Genomic DNA, 25,581 nt, shown 5'->3' on the forward strand with positions numbered 1-25,581 from the left:
AAAAAAAAAAAAAAAAAAAAAAAAAAAAAAAAAAAAAAAAAAAAAAAAAAAACTACAAAATTACAGAGATGTATTAAATATTTTAAAAAAAATATAAATCTAAAAGTTTAGATAGATGCCACGTAAGCCATCAAAGCTATGACAAAATTGAAGAGGTGTCCAAAGTTTGGACACGTAAGATTGAAAATAAAGAATAGAACAAATGATTAGGTAGGGGATGATGACACGTGGCGTTGATCTTTTTCACTTATTTGCCAACTTTTTTTTTTTGAAGAGTTCATGTATTTTAAAAATTAAAAAAAAAAATGTTTTAATAATATAATGTTACCTAAACGAATAAAATGACTCCATAATTATTAATTTCATGTGACGGTTAGAATTTAACCAATTCTATCGGATATCAATCAATTATGAATTTAACTAATTCTATAATTTAAATTTATAAAATTGTCCATCAATCCAGACCAAACGAATTTAATAATCTTATTTTCCTCTTTTTATTTTTATTTTTTGTCATTAAATTGCAAAACTTTAATTTGTAACAATTTTATTTAATATCGATAACAATTTTACCCTTAAACTTTAATAAATAATAATTGGGTTTAATATTGCGAGAAATTCTCGTATAAATTTAATCTCTAACCAATATTTAAGTTGAAGATGAATTAAAAAAAATTGTTTAAAAAATAATTTATTATTTTAAAATTGTGGTATCAGTCTTTTACATTTTATTTAGGTTTAAAATTAGTTTTAAAATAAAAAATTTATTAGAATATTAGAAGAGAAAAAAAAAAAAATCAGACCATAGACGAAGATTAAGATGATGGCTTAGATTTATTTATTTATCTCTTTTTTGTAAAGAAAAAAAAAAGTATTTTTAAATTTAATATTTTAATTAAAATAATTATGCGAGAGCAAAAACCCTGGTTTGTTATTTCACTTCTCGGTTAGCCGCCGCACCTTAAACCTCCGCATCGATCTCCATTTCCGCATTGTTTCATTCGAAGATTTCGAGGTAAGTGCTCAAATTTTTCTCTATTCTTGGTTTTTTGTTTTGTATTGTCGATTTGTTTCTTCTAGTTTGATCGAAGATGTTGTTTCTGAATTCATTGCTTTGATTGGCAGTGAAGTTCATGGTGATGCAAATTGAGAGCATCACCATTTCCATTCGCACTGAGAAGTCTTTTGGTGTTTGAGAAGATCGCGAGTGCCATTACAGAATGTGGAGGTCGCTTGTGGCGGTTAGAGCTTCTCTATTGAGAGCTTCTCGGAGCGTAACCCGATACTCGGACGTGCCTTTATCCGACTCTGTAGCTCAGTTGCGACACTCGAGCACGTCGATCGCGGTTCCTGGATCCTGTTTCTTCAGAAGCTCTAGGTATTTTTCTCAACATTATTCTAGTTCTTCAGATTCTGAGTCGTCAGAGAATTTTGAATCGGTTTCAGCGGAAACGGTGGAGATTGGTGAAGGTGGTGATACGCTGATTGAAAACTATGTTACTAGTGAAGAAGTTCATGAGTTTGATGGGGAGTCTGTGGGTATTGAGGGAAATAGTGATCTCTTAGAGGAAAATATTGTAGTTTCTGCTGGGAATGGGGAAGAAGGGGAGGTTAATGAGGTCAATGTAGAACAGCTAGAAAGTGTGCTATCTTTGATTCAGAGTACCGTTGATGGGTCATTTGAATCAAGTCTTGACGAAATGGGATTGAAGCTTCATGAGGATTTTATTTTGAAGGTGTTCGAAACCCCACATATTTTGGGTGAGAATTTGATTCGTTTTTTCCGCTGGGCTGTGAACAGTGATCCAGAGTTCGAAGTAACTACTCGTGTTGTAGATGTTCTTGTTCACTTGGTTTGCAGTGATCTTCGGCAAAGAAATGCTTATTCTTTGTGGGGTTTGATTAAAGAAATTGGTGAAAAGCAGAATGGTTTGTTGAATGCTGAGATTCTTAATCAGTTGATAGCATTTTTTTCAAAGTTGGGAAAAGGGAAAGCTGCTCTGGAAGTGCTCGACAGTTTTGAGAGTTTGGGCTGCGTTCCTAATGCCGAGTCGTACTTTTTTACCGTAGAAGCGCTGTGCAGGCGCCTTTCTTACGATTGGGCTTGGCCAATCTGCAAGAAAATGCTTGATGCTGGAAGCTTGCCTGAAAGTAATAGAGTTGGTAAGATCATATCATGGTTTTGTAAGGGAAACAAAGCAAAAGATGCCCATTCAGTTTACTTACTGGCAAAGGAAAAACGTCTGAACCTACCTCAGTCTTCTGTGAATTTCTTGATTAGTTCTCTCTGTCGAGACGACGACACTGTTGAATTGGCTCTGGAAATGTTGAATGATTTCACGAAGGAGGAGCGGAAACATGCCATTAAGCCATACATGGTGGTCATCCGCAGTTTGTGCAGGAACAAAAATGCAAGCAAAGCAAGAACTCTACTTCTAAAGATGATTGCTGAAGGACCACCTCCAGGAAATGCAGCTTTCAACACTGTTATTAATGGATATTCGAAAGCTGGTGATTTAGAGGAGGCAATGGAACTGATAAAACTGATGGAGAGTAGAGGGCTAAAGCCGGATGTTTACAGTTACACCGTCGTTATAAGTGGTTACGCAAATGGCGGTCAAATGAAGGAGGCATACAAAGTCTTGGGGGAGGCAAAGAAGAAGCACACTAAATTATGTGCTGTAACCTACCACACACTTATACGCAGTCACTGCAAACTTGAAGAGTACGACGCTGCGTTGAAGTTACTGAGTGAGATGAAAGACTTCGGAGTGCAGCCGAACGCAGATGAGTACAACAAGTTGATCCAATCTCTTTGCTTGAAGGCTTTAGATTGGAGAACTGCAACGAAGTTGCTTGAAGAAATGGAGGCAAATGGTTTGCATCTTAACGGCATTACCAGGGGTCTTATACGAGCAGTTCAGGATCTGGAAGAGGAAGAATTAAGCACTGCGGCTTAAGCACAACAAAATGGAGGCTCTTCCAGTATTTCGACCAAATGGAAGCCTATTCTAGTATTTCTCCTTCACGCGTAATACCTGTTTTTTTCTGGGTGATATTAGATGATATTGCTAATAATCGGCACTGTCTTGTTCTATCCTGTTTCCAGTTATGTGAACGAAATTTTATATTTCAGAAGGAAAACCCAAACCCTTTAATTCTTCATCTTAGACATAATTCTTGCTCTTAGATTGAATAATCTTCTTGTAGAGAGATGAGACTGCATTATGTTTTGATCCAAGAGTATTTCCCGAGAATGGCTAGGTTGACAGTAGAGTTAAAAGAAAAAGCGGGTATTCTAAGCCTGATTCTTAATCAATCAGCTGGCAAATCAAGAGTATTTCTCGAGAATGGCTAGGTTGACAGTAGAGTTAAAAGAAAAGGTGAGTATTCTAAATCTGATTCTTAATCAATCAGCTGAGCTTTGCCATGACCTCCTCGATCAAAGGACACAGGGTGAATTTGACGTCCGTGGCAGATTCTACAATAACTTGCTCAAGTAAAAGCTGGGCTGTATATTGATTATGGAAAATGGAGTTCTTTGGATAGAAAATAGCGAGCGGTTGGAGTCTGGATATGTGATGTCTCCCACGTTGGTTGGGAGGAGAATAAATCACCATTTATAAGGGTGTGAAAACCTTCTTCTAGCCGATGCATTTTAAAACCTTGAGGAGAAGCCCGAAAGGGTAAGCCCAGAGAGGACAATATCTGCTAACGGGGGAAAGTCCAAAGAGGACAATATCTGCTAGCGGTGGATCTGGGACGTTATAGGATCAATAGGATCTCTCGATGAGAAACTGGAGTGCACTTTATTATTTGCCCTGATTAGTTGTCATGAGAAACAAATTTGATTGATATATGCTGATAATCGATCAAAATGGCAATCAATATTACTTTTCTTTTCCTTTTTCATCAAGTTCCTTGGCGAAGTAAGAAGCTGGCACAACCCAAATATGAAGCTAAAGAAAGAGAAGGGGCGAAGAATAAACGAAGATATATTAGTTCTCATAAATAATATACATATCGATATTGTGACAAAGGAGTGGGAAACCTTAAAATGACAGTTGATGAGGAAGAATGGTAAACTTAGAAAGAAACTATGTAATCAGGCCAAAATTAACTTGGTATCTTATTTTGGAACTAATGGTTACAGGAGAATTGACATTGCACAGACCACTAATTCTATTGCATTTCTGAGGGAACCATATATGTTATATATTCAACAGTCTACCGAATGTCACATTGGCATGGTGCACTTCTTTTGAGAGTGTCCCAACAAATGACAGCGACCACATTGTACAATCCTTTTCGGGCGTTTTAAATTTTCGACTCTTAGAACTTTCTTTTTCGGCCTTCCAGGTGGGCGACGAACTTTGGGAGGGCGTATTGTGATGTCAACCTTTGCCCCTCCTCCGCCCTCCGCTCCCTCGCCCGGTTCCTTCCACAGGCTCTTATCAGGGATTGGGAATATCATTTGTGAATAAGTTTGGCGAAAACTATCAACGGTGAAACATTGCTCAGCAAATACTTGAGCATTCTGCCCACAGGACATTAGAGCAGCTGCAGCATGAGCACAAGGCAGACCATATAGCTGCCAACGACGACAAGAGCACACACGACTGTGTATCTCCACAATATTTGTCCGCTCGGTTGAGACGATTTCAAACTCAACTTCATTTGCACGAAGTACTTGATAACAATGAGCATCTGCAATTGCCTCGGCAATTCGCTTCTCAGCAGAGGGTACGAGAATGGAGGTCCATCTCATTGCCATTTCACGCCGATCGTTAAACCAAGATGCCATCTCATTACGAATATGTTCCATCATCTGCACAATGGGGAGCTCGTGACACTCGAGTGCCCAATTATACAACAACTCTGTAACCCCCAAAGTAAAATGGCCATATCGCACACCTTCAAAATATGCTACAGCCCATAACTGGGGAGGGAAATGCTGAAACCACGTTATTACTTCTTGTGAGATCTCCACCATCTCCGCGATTTTGCTATCGAATTCAGCTGCAGTGAGAGCATAAACAGCATTCCAAAAAATATTGACCAACTTTGTGTTTTTAAATGTATCACGAAAATTTTCGCTTACATAGCGCAGACAGAATCCATGGAAGGCAGTCGGAAAATGGGTTTCGACTGCCTCCACAATGCCTCTTTGTCTTTCAGATAGTATTGTTAGTCTAGGCATGCTATCAGTATTTACCCCAAGAAGCTTGCGCAACTCTGACATGAACCACATCCAATTTTCATCACTCTCCACATCAACAACTGCAATGGCCAATGGGAACAATGAATCATCCGCATCAACAGCAGCAGCACACAGTAAGGCTCCCAAGTATTTTCCTTTCAGATGTGCTTTGTCAAGTTCAAGAAGTGGCCTACAGGCATTTATAAACCCATATATTGAAGCACGATACGAAATAAACAGGCGCTGGAAGCAATTTTCTTGTCCAATTGCAAAAACTGATGCAATGCTTCCAGGGTTTGTTTTCCTTACTTGTTCACAATAAGCAGGAAGAAGGCGATACCCTTCTTCAAAGGTTCCATGAAGTGCAGCCATGCTACGCTCTTTCCCACGCCAAGCTTGCATGTACGATACAGCGACTCCATGCTGATCACGAATATCCCGGAGAATTTCCTTGGGTTTGTACTGTGGATTATCTCTTACTTGTGCTGATACAGATCTGGCAACCCATCCCACAGAGGCTTGCTGATGATGAAGATTATGAACACCTTCACAAGTATGCTCACCATGTAGGGTTCTAACTGTAAAGGTTGGAACTCCAGGGCATTTTGCTACATGCACACGCCATGGGCAACCTTCCTTGGAACACTTGGCTATAAATCGACTACGATCAGATTTAACAATTCGAATATCAAAATGCAAGGCTATAGCAATATCTTTCAACATTCTCCGGCAGGTTTCAACATCGGGAAATTCTTGTCCAATAACCAGGGTGTGGTCTACTAGACTAAGTGCAGTTTCAGATACAACTAAAGAATGATCAGCCATTTATCAGAGCAAGACAGGCACCAGCATCACATAATAGTATAAGAAACTCTACTGTAGCACGCTGCCACCAAAAGGGGAAAGAAAGTAATGCATATTAGAGGGGAGGATACCATAATAAACAGCTGAGTTGAACAAAACAAACTGTCAACATCCTTTTTTTTAAACAAGAACTACTGGACAATATAACATTACAAACTACAGTCAATTACAGAAAGCCAGGTTGTTTTTGTTAAGAGAAACATCCGGACTCTACTTAATTATACAAATAATGGAAGTTTTCCAGCATTAGGTAAGTCAAATCTACTGCTTGACAATATTTTACATGATTAGAACATATGTAAAAAATTTATTAATTGATATTACAGTTCTAATATGAATGCACAAGGTGAGAATGTGGAGGATTCATGTAAAATAATGATGATCGTCCCAATGGTATCAAGCAGGTAAAAAAATCCATGCATCCGAAAGACAATTGTTTACCAACCTTTCAAATTCTTTATCTACCTCGTGGCCAATGTATCGAAACAATTAATAATTTCAAGTTAGTAAATTGACCCAAAAATGGGTTAACCAGTTGAACATCTTCAATTAGATGTTTAGTAAGATGCTCCCAAAGATCAAGATCTTCTACAGCAAGAGGTTGAGTTGTGAATGAAGATCGTTACCAGCAATGTAACAGATTCGGGCTCCAAAAAGAAAAGGAGGGCATGTAAAGGACCTGGTTTTGGAACATAAGCCTGTGTTTGGCATTTTCAAGAGAACAAGGTTGCTGTTGTTGATTACAATATTATAATGGAGTTGTGTAGCTCAATATTGAAGAACTTTGAGGGAAAACAGTGCTCTGGGCGGGAAGGAGCTAGAAGAGTCCACTACTAGCTAAATCGGCCATAGGAATCAAATGTTCATGTCCCAAAAAATGTCCAGATCTAAATTTTAAGAAGACAGCCACGTATATATGAATACAATATTAAAGTCTATGAATACTCCTTAATGAAACATGGAAACCGAGAAGTCTAAAGAAATAATTTAATAAATAAAGAAGTATTTTCACTATTCTTAAATAAGTTATAGGCCTTATTAGTAGCTGTAAGTTCATATTGGTATTCTTTTTGTTGATATATTTTTTTTACGTTTCATTGATATATATACGATAAATCAGAAATATCAATGAACACTTAATAATAGTGTCGAACACCAATTTAGAGATATATTGATGGATAAATTGACTAGTGAACAATCCATCCTTGTACATTCTTTTATACCTGGCAAAAGAATGTTCAGAAGAAAAAGGGCCTCCTTTCCAAATCTGTCCAAAGTCATCACTTTTTTTAAATGGAATTGAGGGACTCAATGATCTTGCTCTCGTCCAACAACCAATTTGATATTATCTTAAATCTTGGGTTGTGAGATTGGGGAATGAACATCTCTGGTGCCTATGCTTCAACCCATTGTTCTTTCCCCTGGTTTCAGAGATCAACTTTTATGGTCCTTCGAACCATTTGGGCGCTTCTCTTGTAAGTCCTATGTATTCACTTGATCTCCTTTTCGGCTCCATCCTCAGCTTGTTCTTTCTTCACCTCGTGCAAAATAAGAATCTCCAAGAAAATATTCAATTAATTGATTGGTTGGTTGCTTTGGGAATTGATTAATACCTCGGATGTTTTCAAAAATCTCCTTTTGAGCCTTTGGCTTAAAATAGTGTGTATTATGTAGTGAGGCTGAGGATATAAATCATTTACCATGCTTCTGTCCTTTTCCTACTAGAGTGTGTTGATGTTTTAGTAGGGATTCAAGTTAGCTTTCAAAGATTGAGCATTCACGTGGCGTTGAAGGAGACATTTTGGACTCTCTTTCTAGAGGACAAGGTCAAGTTCCCTGACAATTTATTTATTATTATGCAATTTTGTGATTTACTTGGCTGGAAAGGAAGATTTCATGAGAAAAACGTTTGCAGGAGGACTTGTGGAATCCAGCGTACTTTTTTTATTTTTATTGTACTTTATCTTTTGTTACAGGGTTCTTTTGTGTTATTTGGTCTTTTATATTCTTAATGAAAGTTAGAATTTAAATAATAAAAGGATACCTTTAAGTATTGAAGTGGATAAGGAACAAAAGATGTTTTGGGTTAAAAAGGTAGTTCTCAAACTTTGAGTGGGATTGAACTACAGCCATTACTAAATTAAACTCGCACAGTTTGGATTGCAATTGTGGAAGCCTACAGAATTGAAGCGGATAGGAAAGGTAGGCAGGGGATACTCCATCCCATGAGAATAAGTCAATAATCAAATGGAAATATAAGCTGGAAGTTGATGAGTTATGCAATGTGAAAGGACAGAAAGAAGTGAGAGACCTCATAAAGGTGGTGATGGACTGTCTTATAGAAGGTAGGCAAGGCCTTAATCCTTCCTTCAAATATTGGTGAACCGTCTCAGTATCTTTTAAAAAATGAATAACCGAACTTTTATGGAGAAAAAAAATAAAAGAATACACCGACATACACAAATGAAGCCCACATAAAAGGGAGTCAATCAAGAGAGCTTCAATGAAGTAAAATACAACCTTGTGAATAATTACAAAAAGACCCTTTCACTGAAGCCCAAAGAGAAAATAGTCTTATAAGATCTCTCTCACCCTTGAAGATTCCATTTTCATTTACCAAACATAGAATCTAGGAGGTTATCCCATGTATCGAGCAGAGAACTTAAAGGGGTTTAAATGTTGGCAAAAATTCCTACACATTCATCACTTAATTTGTCAGACACCATCCTCATCTCCTCCCATGGGAACCAAACGACATCCCTTCACCACTATCAAGCACTTCAAGGAAGCATTAGATCTAATAAAAACCATAAAAATTTCAATTTATGGGCATCCATTGCAAATTATCTTTAGTTCTTAGTATGCTCGTGTAATGAGCATTGGTGGCCTAGTTCTTACTTTTGGGACTCTCCAAATGGAAGCTATCGATCTACATCTTCTTGGGCACCTAATGTCTAGGAAATTGGGGTCATGGCCCAGTTCTTACCAGGCAATGAAGATAAAGAAGCATGTATTTGCCTGAACAAGGTGAAGAGGCTCCCCTCAGCATTATGGGTTAACATAGAACAAAGCCATCCGGCAAAGTAAAATTTGGAGACTCCATGTGAAGAAAGGTAGAAACAAAGATGATCCATGTAGAGAAAGAAACAAATATCAGATTCTAGGCAGAGAAAGTCAGAAACAAAGATGCCCTTGGAGAAAGACCATTGTGGCCTAACCTTCAGGCCATTAAACTGAATGAGGCCATTACAGCCCAACCAAATATATTTCTTTTCAAATATGGTAGTTCATAGCAACTGAAATGCACAAATGGTGAGTGCCTTTTCTAAGAAGCTTGTTAGGATATCACCCAGGCAGTGGGAATGCGCTTCATAAAGAACCCTGTTATACCCATTTGTAAGTTTTTTTTTTTTTTTCCCCTAACAAGAAATGAAATGATTCACAGCAGAAATGCAAAGAAAAAAGACAAATGAGAACATTGTAATCGCAAAACCATGTGTATCTCCTTTATCTTGGGGCCTCATTCCCCTCTTTCATGTAGTAAAATTGCTTGTTGGCTTCACCTTGGTAATGATTCTCTCTCTTCTCTCTCTCATCTCTCGCCCCCAACAATCCATTGCCAGCTACCATGGATTATGTAATCAAGACCATCAACAACAGAGATGAGTATTCACTTCCCGAGTGGTCACTCATCAGAGAAAAACCCAGAAGGAGGGCCAAGAGGGAGTGTGTTGTCAGGAAGCTACAGCCAACCCTAAGAAGACATAGATTCTGAAAAAAAAAAAAAAAAAAAGAAGAAGAAGAAGAAAAGACTATGACATGGTACATGAGAGCTTTCTTCTTTTATGGTTGGTCATCCTTTCACAAGGGAGAAAAAAACTCTATGACCGAACTTTATTAGAACTTTCGTATGGTCCCTGTGTCTTCAAGGACAGAGAGAAATGCTTTGACATCTTTGATTTCTTATCTTTACTGGGCCTCTCAAGGTGTAAAAATTAACATATTTTCATAGTCATAGCTTATCTTCTTTTTATGTGGCTGTTTAGTTAAAGTGCTACTTGCTCTACTTTGGGAAGTCTGGAACAAAAGAAAGTCTACACCCTTCCAGACAAGCTGTGGGGACGATGAGACATTGAGACCTATGACATGTTTAAGGTTACTTTATGAAGTGTTTTTTCTCTGAACCTTTTTAAATATGGGGGTTTATTTTAGGACGAAATTTATGAAATCCCTATGGCTATCTTTTTAAGTATATGCCTCATCTCCCTTTTGTTTTATGTGCCATTTTCTTCATAGCCATGGTATTTTTCCAGTAAAAAAGAAACAAATACGTTTCCAAACCAAGCATCAAACTGGTTCTAACAGCCTTCAACAAGTTCACAAAGGACAATACAAGTTGATTAGGATTAGAGTTTATATAGCTACCCTTTGTATTATAGCCTTTCTATCAGTCTCAGTTAAAAAAATTTGCCCCTTCAGGACCTCCGTGTATGATGTGTTCTCTATTACAGAAACAGTTCTCAGCAGCTTCAGCACTAATCATGAATTTCAGCCCCTCAGTTATATACTACAAATATCATTGCCCAACCATGAATATTCACAAAAACCCAACTACTATATGCTGGTCTTTTTCCCTACAAGAAGGAAACGGACATAAATTTCAAGGAAAAAGGGCAAACAAATGCATGGGGTCTGGTGGAAATATGTCACCACTGCCTCCAGGTAAAGGATTCTAAGAGTACCATTTGCTTGAAGCTAGTGTGAGATAAGTAGAAGATCACCAGAAAAGGGACTACAAAGCGGAATTATTTCAACTTCTATTTGTAGCAATAAGATGCAAAAATAGGGAAGATTTTATCATCGGCTACCCTATATGCGAACAGCCCTCATTTAAGACAAACACACAAATTACTCAATGATGATACAATGCAATAATTCTCTGTTAGAGAGTCCAGAGAGATGTTAAAAATGGTCTATTTTACTTTTCCTATCATTCAAACAGAATCCAAAATGCAAAATCCACAAAGTGAAGTAAAATAGAACTTACCTAAAAGCTAAGGTAGTTGATTTGCGCGCAGAATCCAACACCTTCTAAGAAACGCGATAGTAGTCTTATGTCTTCAAATATCAAAATGTATTTTTAAGATAGCAACACTGTAAAATAAAATCAACAATTAATTTCAAGCAAGGAAGTGGATCGAGGAAAGAATTTGGGTTCTCCGATAGAAAATTTACAGATGATAGAAGAAAAGAATTGAAACACTAATCAATGTCAGTTGGTAAAAAGAAAACAGAAGAAAATTCGAGATAGGAAGAGAGATACCTGAGAATAAGGAGGAGGAAGAGAATTGATGAAGCGGCGGCGGTGGCGACGGCGATGAGGCGACGGCGACAAGAGAGAAGTGGTGAGAGAAGGGCGTAGTGGAAGAGTACAGTCGAGAAGAGAAGGGTATGGTGTGAATTAGTTAGGCATTAGAGGGCATATGCGTCATTTCATATATACTAAAGTCAAGGGAATTGTGACATTTATATATTCAAATATTTATAGAAGGATTGGAATGATAAATACAAACAATATAATATATATAAAATATAAAACATATTTAATATATTTTGTAGTAGAAATTAACTAAAATATTTTAGAATAAATTATTATATGATAATTATAATTATTCTCGCTCTTACTTTAAATTAAATTATAGTACTCGCTTGCCATAAAATTTGAGGTGTAGATGGAGGAAATTTTTTTTGTTTCCATTTAAATCTCATATTTTAATGCGTAACGTCGCTGAATTTTCCATTTATTATTGTGAGAATCGTGTCGAAATTTCATCCATTATTTATCAGGTAACTTTATTTAATTATATATATTCATTTAAAAAGAATTTAAGGAATAATTTCTAATTTTCAATAATATTTTATAATATATATATATATATATATATATATATATATATATATATATATATATAAAGTTGAATGTAATTTCTAAAAACTAAAATTTATAATTAATATAGTTTTCTGAAGTAAATAAATATATATATATATATATATATTTATGAGATAGGGCGAGGTTAAGCTAATGAAGAGAAATTAGTCTCGGCCTCCTTTTCTCATTTTCGGTTTAAACTAAGATTCTTTGTTCGTGTCAGAGTGGGTTTTCGTGGGAGCCTTAATTAGCTGATTAAATAGACATCTCTACATAAAATGTGTTCTCGATCAAAAGTTACAAGGTATATAATCATTCTGATTTGGATTAGGGTTCAAAATTCATATTCGACATCCAATAGCCTCGACATTTCTTTGCATCCCTGATGACCTAGTCACACACGCTCCGAGTGTGAGAATTGTACTCACCGACTAACACAAGTCATTTCAACATGTTTTGTCTTTATTCACATGTTTTCTAAGAAAACTCTCGGGACGCCATCTAACATAGAATTGCTTTAAGCAAATCATGCTTAACTTTGAAGTTTCTATGATCGAGTAATTCTTTTAAACCTTTCTTAGTTATCCTATACTTAAGATTGCTCTCATTCGAATGTGTTCCCGGTTCATTCATGTACTCCTTTGATATGCAATAAACAATGTTAAAATTAACATAACTATGATTGGTATGACTCAATCACGATGAGACTATCTCATACATAACGTTGCTCATTATACTTGCATTGAAAAGCTGCCTTACTTAATCTTCCTAATGTTAAAATTCAGTTATTTATTAATTGACATCATTTAACAGACTAAAGCGTCAATAGAGAACTACGCACAAGATTTATTAACGTCCATTCTAACACAACAATGTATTAATGATCTTGATGTACCTCGTAGTCATCATAAAACTCGTCTGAGAAGACGACTGATTTAATTGTGTGCAAGAAAAATTAAATTATTTTCATCTAAATGGCGGGATCATTTGTAAAAATTTAAAGTTTAAAAAATTATTTAGTCAATACATTACATCTTCCCATTGACACGAGTATAAAGTTGTCTACCACATACACGGTTTGCTATATGTAATATGCAATATATATAACTAGCTCATTGATCGTACAAATTTTTCTATTTCTAACGACATTATTCTTGAAATTAATTCAATTAATTTAAAAAACCAGTGAGAATATTTGTATAATCCACCACATCTGAATAATACGTAAATAGAAATAAATAGTGAGAATATTTGTATAATCCACCACACGTGAATACGTAAATAGAAATAAATAGAAATAACAGTATACGTAAAGATACCTCTATTAAGAAAGCAAATATCTAGATATTTATCTTATAATAAACATCTGAATAATACGTAAATAGAAATAAATAGTGAGAATATTTGTATAATCCACCACACGTGAATACGTAAATAGAAATAAATAGAAATAAATAGAAATAAATAGAAATAACAGTATACATAAAAACACCTCTATTAAAAAAGCAAATATCTAGATATTTATCTTATAATAAACATCTGAATAATACGTAAATAGAAATAAATAGTGAGAATATTTGTATAATCCACCACACGTGAATACGTAAATAGAAATAAATAGAAATAAATAGAAATAACAGTATACGTAAAAACACCTCTATTAAAAAAGCAAATATCTAGATATTTATCTTATAATAAACATCTGAATAATACGTAAATAGAAATAAATAGTGAGAATATTTGTATAATCCACCACACGTGAATACGTAAATAGAAATAAATAGAAATAAATAGAAATAAATAGAAATAAATAGAAATAACAGTATACGTAAAAACACCTCTATTAAAAAAGCAAATATCTAGATATTTATCTTATAATAAACATCTGAATAATACGTAAATAGAAATAAATAGTGAGAATATTTGTATAATCCACCACACGTGAATACGTAAATAGAAATAAATAGAAATAAATAGAAATAAATAGAAATAACAGTATACGTGAAAACACCTCTATTAAAAAAGCAAATATCTAGATATTTATCTTATAATAAACATCTGAATAATACGTAAATAGAAATAAATAGTGAGAATATTTGTATAATCCACCACACGTGAATACGTAAATAGAAATAAATAGAAATAAATAGAAATAAATAGAAATAACAGTATACGTAAAAACACCTCTATTAAAAAAGCAAATATCTAGATATTTATCTTATAATAAACATCTGAATAATACGTAAATAGAAATAAATAGTGAGAATATTTGTATAATCCACCACACGTGAATACGTAAATAGAAATAAATAGAAATAACAGCGTAAAGATACCTCTATTAAGAAAGCAAATATCTAGATATTTATCTTATAATAAAGATATACGTGGTCAGACTATTCATATATAGCCTCTCAAAATTCAAAGACAAGCTCTCAAAAATTTACACTGTGAAATGATGTTCTTCTATAATTAGGTCTTCAAGTCTTTTGGCCTGATTTCAATTCCCTGTATAAGCAAACCGCTCTTCCAATGCCCACCCTTGACCTCCAACACGCTCATCTCCAGCTCCCCATTGACCCCCCCATCATGGAAGAACACACCAAGCTGAACCTCCAGCCACCCGTCCTCCCTCTCCTTCGGGACGACGCGGTGACTGCAGTCCTCGGCTGGGGCATTGTTCCTGGTGGTTTCATGGGGGGGCATAGCTACCTGTGTGCCGATTGTGACGCATCGTCTGTTAAGGTTGAAAAGGCCGATCCCCCTCGACACAATTGGGTGGCGCTGTCGCCATTCACTATCTACGTTGTCTAAATAAACTGTTTGCTTGGTTGCTTCGGACCCGACAAGGCCGACTCCAACCTCGACGGGCTGGCGTTGGAAGCCGTCCGAGGATGTTAGCTTGAACACCATATAGGCTGCATATAATGTGCCTGGTGATAGCATTTCTGTATCTATCTTGCCCCTGATCTCAAGCCAACATACGCTCAGCAGCTCTGCTAGCTCCACAAACCTGTTCATCATCACAATTCATCATCAAATAATGCCTCGATACTCATACTCTTATGAACTAAAAGTGATTCTAAACAACTTATGAACTAAGGAATGGTGGATTGACCTTGATTCAGGATCAGAAGTCCATCTCCAATACCTTGGAGCATCGCCCCAGACAATGAAGAGCTCTCTTGGAGCGATCATGAAGCATTTCTTCCCTGTTTTTTTATCCAGTGAGAAGCTCTGAAATTCAATTAAAGAACGCCAAAATTAGGGATTAGTTCATTTTTTAAAGTGAAAAGTGGATTGAATCCAAAAGAAAAAGTGATCCCTTTATGAACAGTTCCAATTTCTACTCTAAATTAAGACAAAAAGTCAACCAAGATTACAAAAAAGTGCTCTATCAATTTAAAACAGAAGCGTAACGAGAACAATTCATGAATAATTTGAAATCGCGCTTTTCAAAACCTAAATATTTCAAAATTTCTTCACAATTTCCCTAAATTTGAAATCGCGCTTTTCAAAACCTAAATATTTCAAAATTTCTTCACAATTTCCCTAAATCTGAAATCACGCTTTTCAAAACCTAAATATTTCAAAATTTCTTCACAATTTCCCTAAATTATCGCAGGATGATGAGCGTGGATGAATCAAATAATGGCAGTCTCATTTCAATCCGACCAGATAATTAAACTAGAATTTGTAGCGGTGCAATTTTTACCTTAGCGCCGCCGTGGATTAGAACAGGGACGCGGCAGAGATGGAAATAGAGCTCTTTCTTGGAAGCAAAAGGAGGAAAAACCTTCGAAACAGCTTCCGAAATTTCCTCGCCATATTCCAGCGGGAGAAAACGTTCCCAAACGGCGTCAGCTTCAGCGGCGGATCGGAAAGTGGAGGAGACGGAAGCAGAGCGGCACACATCTTGAGGAGAAGTGAAGGAGAGTATGTGAGCGATGCAGCCTTCAGGAAGCGCCGAAAAGTCAACCGCCCCACCGTACCAAATTCCGCCGCCGTCCGCGGCGGCTTTTCCCTTATCCTTGCCCTTTCCCTTTCCCTTTCCCATTGCGAGGATTGAATTGTGCTTGTGGTGGCGCGTCGGTGGAAGAAATGAGAAGGGAATTCAAGATTTTATAGAGAATCAGAGAGGACAAGAGGAAGCTTAGCGGTTAAGGTTGGAGCATTTATTGAAGAATTCATCGGTTCTTCCCTGTCTGCTTCTACTTTCCCAACCATCACTCTCTCTCTCCTAATAAATTATTAAATTCTCCGCCATTACAACGCCACCTCCATCAATTCAATCCAATTCGTATATATTTTAAGTTAATAATAACTTACTCTAAAATTAGTTCGGATTGAATTGAAGCCATATATTTATTAGATGGATCAATTCAATCTCCACAAATTCTCCATTAGATTACGGAGTTGAATTTAATACACTCATTTTATTTTTAATTATTTATTCTCGTAACTAAATGATAAAGAAAGAAATGTACGGATATCTAAAATAGAGTGACGTGTGGTCACTCGGAAAGATGCATTCTTACTTTGGTACGACTAAGATGAGACATTAGTTGTCGGATTGCTCGTTTAGTTGTTCTATCGAAGCTTTTTATTTGGGGTCATGGTTTGCCCTTATTTTCTGCGATTACAGCTAATGTCAACCAACTTTATGATATAGATGAAAAAAAAAAATGCAAAAGAGAATAGCAAAGATTTTCCCGAGATTTTTTACTTTTAGGGTTACATATTCAATCGAACACACTGACTAAATCATCTGTTCATTTTATGAATAAAAAAATTATATTTGTTACAATCGCACTTTGATGGCAGTGGATTTGCGATTGTGCGACACTCATTTCCCGCAACAAGTGAGTTAAGCCTATTTGTTCTTGCATCGCCTACAGCCAAACGACGTATGCTCGAGGCTTTGGCCCCGGTTCAAGAAGAAAATTTTAAAAAACGGGGCAGAGAGTTTTGAAAACTTTGAGAAATTGAAATTAGTGTTACATGGTCGCTTACGACATATAACTTAAGGTAGGGAGAAGTTGACCCATTTTAGATTTTTAAAAAATATTTTGAAATTAAAAATCTTAATTTAAGGTTTAAAAATAAATAATTTATATTTATTTAAAAAATTAAAATAAATAATGGTTGAGAATTTTATGGTAAATAAATGAAAAAATTATATGATATGGTAACGTAAAATTATTATTATTTTTTTTTGTGAATATTATTAAATTTTATAAAATAAAAAAATGGAAACAATTGTATAATTTTAAAAGAATTATGTGAACACATGCTGTCTTCTAACGCATTTATTGACCATATCAATGCCGACAAATTCCATAACCTGAATATAATATATAGTTTTATATTAATATAATATAATATATAGTTTTATATCAATTAATATAATATATAGTTTTATATCAATTATTTTATTACTTGGGAATTTGTGACATATTTTTATGTATGGTTTATACATAGAATGCAGAGCACAATTAAATTAAGGTAAATAAATTCGTAATTTAACATTTATTTTATTTTTCACGTTTTCTCAAAGGAAATAAAAGAAAATAAAAAGAAAACAAAACACTTATTGTTTATTATTTAATTTAGAATCTAAAATAATGTAAACTTCTTTTTTAAAAATAATAATAATAAATAAATAAATAAAATAATAATAATATCGTATAAATAGCTTCCAAAAATATAATTCTCGTTAGATAACTATTTAATTTTTTAAAATTAATTCCATAAATACTGCTCCATTTAGTAATTAAGCCCATATTTGAAAATTTAAAAAATTTAAATAGTTAGTTCAAACATTAATTTAGATTCGTAATTCGACACTTAATGACTTTGACACTCTCCGTCCTATGCTCATAATTCAAATGAAGATTCGAAATCTCGATACCTAACGACTTAAAAATCCGCTGTAACATAATTATGTTACTTATGTTAAAAATGAAAAATAGAATTGAGATACAAGCTACTAACTAATACTTACCGATAAAGAAAATACAAACTAATTAAATACTGAAAAATCCTCAAATGTCGAACAAAGGATTCCAAAAGAAAGGGAGTCAAGCCTCCTCAAAAAATGACTAAGACTTTAAAGGAGTTAGTCTCGATTAAGGGGAGGCGTACTTTGTCCGAGAGGAGGTGTTGGATGATGAAAGTCCCACATCGACTAATTTAGAGAACGATCATTGGTTTATAAAAAAAGAACACTCTTTCCATTTGGGTGAGGCCTTTTGGGAAGCTCAAAGCAAAGCCATGAGAGCTTATCGTGACACATCGTCTTTACAAATCATCCCATTAAAATTTGAAAAAAAAAAAAAAATATATATATATATTGATTTGTTTAAGTCACATTGAACGCACATGTTTAAAAAAGCAAATTTTTATGGGTAATAATAGTAATTTAATAAAATGGGTTTGATTTTAGGAAAAGAAAAAGAGAGGAAAAAAAAAAGGTATTCCTTTTTGAGTCGGAGTCCATCTCATAAAGACATAAAAGGAAGGGCAGTTGGTTCAAGCTGACCAATTTTTTAGTTTTTTTTTCTTATTTTACAATTATTATTATTTTTTTCCCCTTTTTCATTTTAATAATTTTGATTTTTTAGAGCTTTCTTATGATAAAAGCACGGATCCCCTTTACTTATACCTATCTCGATTCTTAATAACAAAGTTTTCAATTTCTTAATACACTATGGTAGACGAACACGACTCTCCGTAATGGTATGATATTTATTTGTAATGAATTTTTAATCTCTATTATTAATTTATTATTAAATATTTATAAAAATATGTTGGAAGTCATTTATTGCATATAAATTATTATTATTTAGTTTCCATAAAAATTATTAAAATTTTAATTTTACAAATATATGGATAAAATTCTAATATTAAAAAATAGATATTGAAATTTAGGGAGTTAAAAATGACACTATTTCAGAACATTTTAGCCATTGTTGGTGATGAATCATACACTTGATCCAATATGAAATGGTAGACGTAAGCATGTAAAGGTGGATATGACTAGTTGTCACATATAAATCTCTCAGCCCTCGTTTTCTTTTGAACTGGGGGCTAGTCAAAATCTCTCGACCCTCGTTTTCTAAACTTTGTTCTTGAACTAGGGCTTGAGGCTGAGCATACATCGCTTGGCCGGCCATAGACAGACGTAAGAAAGAATGAAGTGACTTAACTCACTTCTTGTTGGGAAGTGAGTGTAAGCCCGCTACTATCAAAAGTGTAATTGTGACAGTCAAGGAGAGGAATAAACTGATACCACATTTACATGAGAGTGATCCTAACTAAGAATGATTGGTGGTTTGATCACAAATAACTTTACACGATAATGAGAGTGATCCTAACCAAAGATGACCATAATAAGAAGTCATTTTCCGATGTAATTGAAGGCAAAGAGGGAAGATTTCGAGAAACTCAGTCAATTATTTAGGACGTTCTGTGATGATGTGGATTGCCTCGCGAAATCGACATTTTTACTTCACCTAGAGCAATTCTAGAAAGAATTATGTTGGTTTATCGACATAGTTTTCACTTTTAGTAACGAAAAGTAAAGTAACATAGCGAACACTTTCGAACGAGAGTTCTATCAAAATTGTCAGACCGACCTAAAAGTTTCATTAAGAATCAAAATTAAAACAATACCATACTCTTCCTCTCCTCTCCTTATTGCAATAACCTTAAATTCTACAAAAAAAAAAATTCAGACAACCTTGCCATAGAGCTCGACATTGGAAGGATGATGATGGCCAATGACAGCATCGTCCGGAATGAACTTCCCCCAAAACCAATGAGCCTTCCACGCACCGTTCATTTCCTCAATTGGGACATTCTTTGTCTCAGGCAAGAAGAAGTGTATGAAAACGGTCATAACCGCCACAAACCCTGCAAAGAAGAAGAACAGACCAAACTTCATGTGGCAAAGCATTGACAAGAACAGTTGACCTATGAAGAAAGTCAACAACATATTGACCGACACGTTGATTGCTTGACCCGCCGACCGAATCTCGAGCGGGCAGATCTCACTTGGCACCAACCATCCTAACGGCCCCCACGACCACGCGAACCCTGCCACGTAGACACAGATTAGAAACAGTAAGATATCAGCCTCTTTTCCTCCCGACATTGATCCTTCACCGTTGACTCCAAAATTCTTCCATATCATCAATCCCACAGCAATCTGGGAAATGAACATCTGTATACCTCCTTCCAGGAACAAAAACTTCCGACCGAACCTGTCCACCGTCACGATCGATACGATCGTCGCCACGACATTGACTGCGCCCGAGATCACCGCAGACATGAGCGATGCGCTGTCGCCGAACCCGAGAGTTTTATAGAGAACCGGCGCGTAGAATGTAATGACATTGATTCCTGTGAGCTGCTGGAAGAATGGGATGAACATGCATATCACAAGCTGAGGCCTGTATCTTGGCTGCATGATGTTCTTCCAAGGGTGTTGCACTTTCTTTGCAGCCTCGCATGCATCCACAAGGTCTTGAAATTCCTCGTCCACATCATCCAAACCTCTAATCTTTTTCAACATCTGCTTCGCCTTCTCCGTGTTGCCTCGCTCGAGGATCGAGTTGGGGGTGTCGGGTAGGAACAGCGCGCCAACGCTCATCATGATTGCTGGCACGGCTGCAAGAGCTAAGGACAGCCTCCATCCCCATCCGCCTTTGATCTGTGCTGTTCCGTAGTTGATTAGATTTGCCACAAAGATCCCTATGGTAATGGCCATTTGGAAGCCGATGTTTAGAGCTCCTCTGATTTTTGCGGGTGCCATTTCCGAAAGGTAAACTGGAACCGACTGCGTTCGAAGATATGATGGGTTAGACATTGATAAGACGCAGGGCTATCGTATCTATGATGGGTTAGACATTGGTTAGTTCCAGAGCCATCCAGAGCCATCGTATCTATGATGGGTTAGACATTGGTTAGTTCCAGAGCCATCGTATCTATGATGAGTTAGACATTGGTTAGTTCCAGAGCCATCCAGAGCCATCATATCTATGATGGGTTAGACATTGGTTAGTTCCAGAGCCATCGTATCTATGATGGGTTAGACATTGGTTAGTTCCAGAGCCATCGTATCTATGATGGGTTAGACATTGGTTAGTTCCAGAGCCATCGTATCTATGATGGGTTAGACATCGGTTAGTTCCAGAGCCATCCAGAGCCATCGTATCTATGATGGGTTAGACATCGGTTAGTTCCAGAGCCATCGTATCTATGATGGGTTAGACATCGGTTAGTTCCAGAGCCATCGTATCTATGATGGGTCAGACACTGACTAGTACCAGAGCCATCGTATCTATGATGGGTCAGACACTGACTAGTACCAGAGCCATCGTACCTATGATGGGTCAGACACTGACTAGTACCAGAGCCATCGTATCTATGATGGGTTAGACATCGGTTAGTTCCAGAGCCATCCAGAGCCATCGTATCTATGATGGGTTAGACATCGGTTAGTTCCAGAGCCATCCAGAGCCATCGTATCTATGATGGGTTAGACATCGGTTAGTTCCAGAGCCATCGTATCTATGATGGGTTAGACATCGGTTAGTTCCAGAGCCATCGTATCTATGATGGGTCAGACACTGACTAGTTCCAGAGCCATCGTATCTATGATGGGTCAGACACTGACTAGTACCAGAGCCATCGTACCTATGATGGGTCAGACACTGACTAGTACCAGAGCCATCGTACCTATGATGGGTCAGACACTGACTAGTACCAGAGCCATCGTACCTATGACGGGTCAGACACCGACTAGTACCAGAGCCATCGTACCTATGACGGGTCAGACACCGACTAGTACCAGAGCCATCGTACCTATGATGGGTCAGACACTGACTAGTACCAGAGCCATCGTACCTATGATGGGTCAGACACTGACTAGTACCAGAGCCATCGTACCTATGATGGGTCAGACACCGACTAGTACCAGAGCCATCGTACCTATGACGGGTCAGACACCGACTAGTACCAGAGCCATCGTACCTATGACGGGTCAGACACCGACTAGTACCAGAGCTATCGTATCTATGATGGGTTAGACATTGATTAGTATCGTATCTATTATTTCTTGTAGTGATGTTAACCTGATTGGCAAAGCCGACGCCGAATCCGAGTAGCAATCTACCGATGATTAGCATTTCGACGTTGACAGCAGCTCCGTTTAAGATTGAGCCCAACAAGAAGACTAAGCCTCCAACCAGCATTGACATTTTTCTTCCAAAAGCCCTGGTTACGGTTGATGCAAAGAAAGAGGCAAATAATGCAGCCAAGTATAGTGAAGATGTGAACAATGTTAGGAGCTGGCTGTCAAACTTGCAGTACTGGTTCCCTCCTGCCGCCTTTTCTTGTTGTTCATACACTGATGGGAAGAATTGCTTCAGGAAAGTTTCCATTGAAGTCACCCCTCCTGGAAACAAACAAAGCTATCAATCACATCATTATGGTGATTTAGAAAGGTTTATTGCTCGGACCCATTTGATATCTTGAGATCACATTCACATCTATTGACACGGTGACGCTCGACATGAACAATAGCCATAGTTCTATAGTAATTTAGAAAGATCTATTGAGAATCCACCTAATATCTCGTGACACGATGACGCTTGACATAAACAAAACATTATGGTGATTTAGAAAGATGTATTGTTCTAACCCACCTGATATCTCGAGATCATAGTCACATCTATTGATACGATGACGCTTGAGATGAACAATATTTATATCATCATGATGATTTATATAGATGTATTGCTCTAACCCACCTGATATCCCGAGACCATATTCACATCTACTGACATAATAACGCTCAACATGAACAATATCCATAGTACTGTAGCAATTTAGAAAGATCTATTGAGAACCCACCAGATATCCCGAGACCATATTCACATCTACTAACATAATAACGCTCAACATGGACAATATCTATAGTACTATAGCAATTTAGAAAGATCTATTGAGAATCCACTAGATATCCCGAGACCATATTCACATCTACTAACATAATAACGCTCAACATGAACAATATCCATAGTAATACTCTAGCAATTTAGATAGATCTATTGAGAACCCACCTGATATTCTGAGATCATATGCATATCTACTGACACGATGAGACTTGACATAATATCTTGAGATCATATTCACATCTATTGATATGATACACTTCACATGAACAATATTCATATCATCACGATGATTCAGAAAGATCTACTACTCGAACCCACTTGATTTCTACTCACATCTACAGAGACGATGGCGCTCAACATGAACAACATTGATATCATTACAGTGACTTAGAAAGATCTATTGCTCTAACCCACCTGATATTCCGAGATCATATTCACATCTACTAATACAAACAATATTCATAGTACTACCGAGATTTAGAAAAAAGATATATTATTATAACCAACCTGATATTCCGAGATCGTATCCAAAGATGAGACCGCCCATGGCTGCAACCATACAAGTGATAATAACAAAAGCATTGACACCTCCCTCATAGACCTTACCACCGGACTGAGAAACAAACCCACCTCCGGCCATCTTTTGTTTTCTTTTTCTATTATATCTCTCAGCTGAATGTTTGTTTTTATATATATAAATATATATTTTATTTATTTTTTTTGGTTTTTGTATGAACAGACACAATTTGGATGAAGAGTTATTATTAAGGTTTATATATTAGGGCTCATAATGGCTCATCAGCTCTGTCAAAATCTGTGGATTTGGTAACAACTTTTGCTGTAATTAAGGCTGTTGACTGGGTTGCTTAGTTGCTTACTCTCATTTTGATTGGCTCTTAATTTTTTAATTTACCAACCTTCATGGCTGATCTTTTGAAACTGTTTTTTAAGGCCATAATTTTTTCATCCCTTTCCATAATAAAAAGGAAATTAATAGTCCTCATCTTTATATTTAATGACATTTAGAGTGTTGATTAGGAAACTTAATTAATGCACTCAAATCTGACCTAAAACATTACAAATGTAGGTTGGGTAGAGTTGAATTGGGTTCAGTTGGTCGGGTTGACTTGACGGGTTCAGTTGGTCGGGTTGGTCGAGTTGACTTGACCAAAAAAGCTCTAGCATGCAAAGTGTCATTGTCATGCATGTCCAAGGCGTGTTGTCTATGGAGATTGACTTGACCAAAAAAGCTCTAGCATGCAAAGTGTTACTATCATGCGTGTTGTCTAGATGTCCTGGTTGACAGATGTCCTGGTCTTACTTGTCCAGGTTGTGTTGTCTTGGCTGCATGACAGATATCTTACTTGTCCAGGTTGTGTTGTCTTACTTGTCCAGGTTGTGTTGTCTTGGCTGCATGACAGATATCTTACTTGTCCAGGTTGTGTTGTCTTACTTGTCCAGGTTGTGTTGTCTTGGCTGCATGACAGATATCTTACTTGTCCAGGTTGTGTTGTCTTACTTGTCCAGGTTGTGTTGTCTTGGCTGCATGACAGATATCTTACTTGTCCAGGTTGTGTTGTCTTACTTGTCCAGGTTGTGTTGTCTTGGCTGCATGACAGATATCTTACTTGTCCAGGTTGTGTTGTCTTACTTGTCCAGGTTGTGTTGTCTTGGCTGCATGACAGATATCTTACTTGTCCAGGTTGTGTTGTCTTACTTGTCCAGGTTGTGTTGTCTTGGCTGCATGACAGATATCTTACTTGTCCAGGTTGTGTTGTCTTACTTGTCCAGGTTGTGTTGTCTTGGCTGCATGACAGATATCTTACTTGTCCAGGTTGTGTTGTCTTACTTGTCCAGGTTGTGTTGTCTTGGCTGCATGACAGATATCTTACTTGTCCAGGTTGTGTTGTCTTACTTGTCCAGGTTGTGTTGTCTTGGCTGCATGACAGATATCTTACTTGTCCAGGTTGTGTTGTCTTACTTGTCCAGGTTGTGTTGTCTTGGCTGCATGACAGATATCTTACTTGTCCAGGTTGTGTTGTCTTACTTGTCCAGGTTGTGTTGTCTTGGCTGCATGACAGATATCTTACTTGTCCAGGTTGTGTTGTCTTACTTGTCCAGGTTGTGTTGTCTTGGCTGCATGACAGATATCTTACTTGTCCAGGTTGTGTTGTCTTGGTTGCATGATAGATATCCTGGTCTTACTTGTCCAGAGTTGTGTTTGTCTATGGTTGCATGCTTGTTCCAGTCGAGGGTTGTGTTGTCTATGGTTGCATGCCTGTTCTAAACCATTTTTACGTGCTTTCATCCTGAATAGGCCTTTACCATTTCATATTGGGTCAATGTGGGGCGTATGACTGTTCACCAAAATCATGTCTACACTCGGGCTAAACTGTCCCAAACGTACTATGAGGGAGGGGATATGACTAATTGTCATTTCTCAACTCTTAAAAGAATAAAAAAAACCTCTTCCCAATAGATGATTTAGTAGTCACAATACACACTAAAGCTACCAAAACATCTCGAGCAATTTTTTAAAAACTCGTACTTCAAGTCATTCCGTTTCCATCAAACGAGGACAAAATTATCATCAAGTTTATCACTAACGTTGTTCGTGTGCTTGTTGACGT

The 25,581-nt window shown here is 36.7% G+C and overlaps 4 protein-coding genes across 6 annotated transcripts; 1 reads left to right on the forward strand and 3 right to left on the reverse strand.

Annotated features, from left to right (window-relative positions):
- Positions 1-916: 916 nt before the first annotated feature.
- Positions 917-3,199, forward strand: LOC111451988 (pentatricopeptide repeat-containing protein At3g02650, mitochondrial). Of its 2 annotated transcripts, none has more exons than XM_023092493.1 (2): positions 917-1,015; positions 1,126-3,199. In XM_023092493.1, exon 2 carries the CDS (start codon positions 1,221-1,223, stop codon positions 2,958-2,960), a length of 1,740 nt encoding a protein of 579 aa, XP_022948261.1. In that variant the 5' UTR covers positions 917-1,015; positions 1,126-1,220; the 3' UTR covers positions 2,961-3,199. The 2 variants fall into 2 exon arrangements, with proteins under 2 accessions (XP_022948261.1, XP_022948262.1); XM_023092494.1 differs by having other exon boundaries at positions 920-1,015; positions 1,131-3,199.
- Positions 3,200-3,974: 775 nt separating this feature from the next.
- Positions 3,975-11,525, reverse strand: LOC111452800. Of its 2 annotated transcripts, XM_023093696.1 has the most exons (3): positions 11,388-11,524; positions 11,112-11,218; positions 3,975-6,086 (listed from the first exon to the last, which is right to left on the reverse strand). In XM_023093696.1, exon 3 carries the CDS (start codon positions 6,023-6,025, stop codon positions 4,238-4,240), a length of 1,788 nt encoding a protein of 595 aa, XP_022949464.1. In that variant the 5' UTR covers positions 6,026-6,086; positions 11,112-11,218; positions 11,388-11,524; the 3' UTR covers positions 3,975-4,237. The 2 variants fall into 2 exon arrangements, with proteins under 2 accessions (XP_022949464.1, XP_022949465.1); XM_023093697.1 differs by lacking the exon at positions 11,112-11,218 and having other exon boundaries at positions 11,388-11,525.
- A 2,926-nt stretch (positions 11,526-14,451) lies between these two features.
- LOC111452857 (F-box protein PP2-B10-like) lies at positions 14,452-16,227 on the reverse strand. Its single transcript, XM_023093772.1, has 3 exons — positions 15,706-16,227; positions 15,109-15,227; positions 14,452-15,003 (listed from the first exon to the last, which is right to left on the reverse strand). Exons 1-3 carry the CDS (start codon positions 16,045-16,047, stop codon positions 14,463-14,465), a joined length of 1,002 nt encoding a protein of 333 aa, XP_022949540.1. The 5' UTR covers positions 16,048-16,227; the 3' UTR covers positions 14,452-14,462.
- A 3,495-nt stretch (positions 16,228-19,722) lies between these two features.
- On the reverse strand, positions 19,723-23,591 carry LOC111452669 (sugar transport protein 10-like). The gene is made up of 3 exons (XM_023093492.1): positions 23,459-23,591; positions 22,127-22,449; positions 19,723-20,829 (listed from the first exon to the last, which is right to left on the reverse strand). The coding sequence occupies exons 1-3, from the start codon at positions 23,589-23,591 to the stop codon at positions 19,723-19,725; spliced, it is 1,563 nt and encodes a 520-aa protein (XP_022949260.1).
- Positions 23,592-25,581: the final 1,990 nt, after the last annotated feature.

This window comes from Cucurbita moschata, unplaced genomic scaffold, assembly GCF_002738365.1.
Source record: "Cucurbita moschata cultivar Rifu unplaced genomic scaffold, Cmos_1.0 Cmo_Scf00014, whole genome shotgun sequence".
Lineage (NCBI taxonomy): Eukaryota > Viridiplantae > Streptophyta > Magnoliopsida > Cucurbitales > Cucurbitaceae > Cucurbita > Cucurbita moschata.